Source organism: Ovis aries, chromosome 15 (assembly GCF_016772045.2).
Source record: "Ovis aries strain OAR_USU_Benz2616 breed Rambouillet chromosome 15, ARS-UI_Ramb_v3.0, whole genome shotgun sequence".
Classification (NCBI taxonomy): Eukaryota; Metazoa; Chordata; class Mammalia; order Artiodactyla; family Bovidae; genus Ovis; species Ovis aries.
Genome location: NC_056068.1, coordinates 42,747,496 through 42,751,412, shown reverse-complemented (window position 1 = coordinate 42,751,412; position 3,917 = coordinate 42,747,496). Strand labels below are relative to the sequence as shown.

The 3,917-nt window shown below is 36.4% G+C and overlaps 1 protein-coding gene across 1 annotated transcript; it reads right to left on the bottom strand.

The window, feature by feature from the left end:
* Nucleotides 1-2,082: 2,082 nt before the first annotated feature.
* LOC101104267 (COMM domain-containing protein 8-like) lies at nt 2,083-2,538 on the bottom strand. The gene has a single exon (XM_042233069.1). It carries the CDS (start codon nt 2,536-2,538, stop codon nt 2,083-2,085), a length of 456 nt encoding a protein of 151 aa, XP_042089003.1.
* Nucleotides 2,539-3,917: the final 1,379 nt, after the last annotated feature.

Here is a 3,917-nt window from a genome sequence, read left to right as displayed (position 1 = left end):
AGCAACCTAGACAGCATATTCAAAAGCAGAGACATTACTTTGCCAATAAAGGTCTGTCTAGTCAAGGCTATGGTTTTTCCAGTGGTCATGTATGGATGTGAGAGTTGGACTGTGAAGAAAGCTGAGCACTGAAGAATTGATGCTTTTGAACTGTGGTGTTGGAGAAGACTCTTGAGAAGCCCATGGACTGCAAGGAGATCCAACCAGTCCATCCTAAAGGAGATCAGTCCTGGGTGTTCTTTGGAAGGAATGATGCTAAAGCTGAAACTCCAGTACTTTGGCCACCTCATGCGAAGAGTTGACTCATTGGAAAAGACTAATGCTGGGAGGGATTGAGGGCAGGAGGAGAAGGGGACGACAGAGAATGAGATGGCTGGATGGCATCACTGACTCCATGGACGTGAGTTTGAGTGAACCCTGGAAGTTGGTGATGGACAGGGAGGCCTGGCGTGCTGCGGTTCATGGGGTCACAAAGAGTTGGACACGACTGAGCGACTGAACTGAACTGAACTGAATGTAAGTTTCCATGTTACTCTCTCCATACATCTCACCCTTTCCTCCTCCTTCTGCTCTTTATGTCTGTTTCTCCGTTGCTGCCCTACAAATGAATTCTTCGGTACCATCTTTCTAGATTCCATATATGTGCTTTAGTATACAATACTTATCTTTCTCTTTCTGACTTATTTCCCTCTGTATAATAGGCTCCAGGTTCATTCACCTCATTAGAACTAGCTCAAATGTGTTCCTTTTTATGGCTGAGTAATACTCCATTGTGTATATGTACCACAACTTCTTTATCTATTCATCTGTTGGTAGACATCTAGGTTGCTTCCATGTTCTAGCTATTGTGAATAGTGCTACAATGAACATTGGGGTACATATGTCTTTTTCAGTTTTGGTTTCCTCAGGGTATATGCCTAGGAATGGGATTGCTGGGTCATATCATGGTTTTATTCCTAGCTTTTTAAGGAATCTCCATACCATCTTCCATAGTGGCTGTATCAACTTACATTCCCACCAACAGTGCAAGAAGGTTCCCTTTTCTCCACACCCTCTCCAGCATTTATTGTTTGTAGACTTTTTTTTTTTTAAAGATAATATATTTTTATTTGCTCAGAATGCTTGTTTTTAAAGGTCACTGAAATTTAAAATGGTTTACTTTCCAATGAAGTTGTTAACATCCAGAACTTTAATAAAGTTTACAACAAATTAAGAATTTACAACAAATAGGGACTTATATAGTCTTCGCTGATATCTGAATAGTAAGGTATACACTGTACAGTGACACATGTTCTTTTTATCAGAGCATAGTCTCCTGAACAGACACAGAAATGCAGAAGTAAGTAACTGGTATTTTCACTTTTATCTATGCTTGAGTATAAAATTTTAGTTCCTAGAATTCAAAACTCAAAATTGTTCACCCAGATTTAGTTTTTTTTCCTTCTTGTTCAAGTCTGGAGAGCTCCTCTATAAAATTTTACATTTTTATAACTTTTCCTTTGAAATATGAGAAAAACATGAAATCTCCTAAGCTACATGCAACTTATACATACTTTAAAAGTTATTTTTTAAAAAAATCACAAATTAACCACCATATATATCCATAATAAGCATCCTTGCTATTCACATAGTTCTTTAAACAATATTCAAGTATATTTGTGCTTGTACGCTTACATTACTTTAGAGCCTATTTTTAACTTTCCATAAAACTGTATCTATAAAAATTACTCAAATATTTAATAAATGAAGCAAACCAGTCATTATGAAAATATAAACTGTTTACAGCCTTTTCATCTTTCATGTTTTTATGCATTTCCTGTCAGCCATATAATTTGCTTTTCCTCAGGGAAGTTGATAAATTATTGTCTTTGTAATCTCAACACTGCTGCTTTCTCAACTGTTCAGATTTTCTGAACACATGGTATTCTCTTTGTGTATCAGTTATATCAGTGGAATCTGATAATGTTGCTATTCATCATTTCCAGTTATTTCAACTGCAGGACCACCTTATTAGCTGCTTCCCAGGAATTTATTAGATTCTTCAGCTCTTCTTTACTCATTTCAATAGAATATGGCTTGACTTCACCATTTTTCTTTTACATCTAGATGAAGGTTTAAAAGTGGCATTTGTAATGTAGCAATCTTGTAACTAGAAAGTGCAAGCTTTAACTGCCAATGAAAATCCTGTAGCTGTGCAGAGGAAATATCAACTATTTCTTCCAACAGAGTCTGCTTGATTCCATTTTTCCTACTTTTTAAGCATTTCATGATAGCTTCTTGATGAGATGAATTCAGCTGATTCGACTGCTGAGATATCTCTTCATCAGATAAATTGTTACCAACTACAGCTTTGAAAAAGTTGGTAATGTCTTCTAGAACACACATCCCTTCTGCTGAATCCCAAACACTGTGATAATCCTGGTAGAGGGGATACGTTAGGCCACAAATGCCATCAATTATTTTGTGAAGAAGCTGCAGGCCCTGCTCTGTGGGAAGCTTCTGCAGCCGCCACAAGGGTGTCCCTTCTTCCAGCTCCATCCCTGTGAGAAGCTAGGGGCTCTGTTTGTAGACTTTTTGTTGTTGTCCATTCTGACTGGTATGAGGTGATATCTCATTGCAGTTTTGATTCACATTTCTCTAATAATGAGCGATGCTGAGCATCTTTCAATGTGTTTGTTAGGCATCTGTATGTTTTCTTTGGAAAAATGTATGTTTAGGTCTTTTTCCCACTTTTTGATTGGGTTGTTTGTTTTACTGGTATTGAGTTGTATGAGCTGCTTGTATATTTTGGAAATCAATCCTTTGTCAGTTGTTTCATTTGCTATTATTTTCTCCTATTCTGAGGGTTATCTTTTCACCTTGCTTATAGTTTCCTTTGCTGTGCAAAAGCTTTTAAATTTAATCAGGTCTCATTTGTTTACTTTTGTTTTTATTTCCATTATTCTGGGAGGTGGGTCATAGAGGATATTGCTTTGATTTATGTCATCGAATGTTCTGCCTATGTTTTCCTCTAAGAGTTTTATAGTCTCTGGTCTTACGTAGGTCTTTAATCCATTTTGAATTTATCTTTGTGTATGGTGTTAGGAAGTGTTCTAATTTCATTCTTTTATATGTAGCAGCCAAGTTTTCCCAGCACCACTTATTGAAGAGGCTGCTTTTTGCCCCATTGTATATTCTTGCCTCCGTTGTCAAAAATAAGGTACCCATAGGTGCATGGGTTTATTTCTGGGCTTTCTATCTTGTTCCATTCGTCTGTATTTATGTTTTTGTGCCAGTACCATGCTGTGTTGATGACTGTAGCTTTGTAGTATAATCTGAAGTCAGGACTGTTGATTCTTCCAGCTCCATTCTTTCTCAAGAGTGCTTTGGCTAGTCAGGGTCTTTTGTGTTTCCATATGAATTGTGAAATATTTTGTTCTATCTCTGTGAAAAATGCAGTTTGTAATTTGATGGGGATCACATTGAATTGGTATATTGCATTTGGTAGTATAGTCATTTTCCCAATATTGAGTCTTCCTACCCAGAAACGTGGAATATCTCTTCATCTGTCTATGTTATCTTTGATTTCTTTCATCAGTGTCTTAAAATTTTCTGTATACAGTTCTTTTGTCTCCTTAGGTAGGTTTATTCCTAGACATTTTATTTTATTTTTTGTTGCAGTGGTAAATGGGATTGATTCCTTAATTTCTCTTTCTGATTTTTCATTGTTAGTATATAGGAATGCAAGTGATTTCTGTGTACTGATTTTGTATCCTGTGACTTTGCTAAATTCACTTATTAGCTCTAGTAATTTTCTGATAGTATCTTTAGGTTTTCTATGTATAGTATCATGTCATCTGCAAACAGTGAGAGCTTTACTTCTTTTCTGATCTGGATTCCTTTTATTTCTTTTTCTTCTCTGATTGCTGTAGCTAGGA

What these genes read in the sequence shown, in the direction of transcription:
- LOC101104267 (XM_042233069.1), bottom strand. Translation starts at nt 2,538, where the DNA reads ATGGAGCTGGAAGAAGGGACACCCTTGTGGCGGCTGCAGAAGCTTCCC.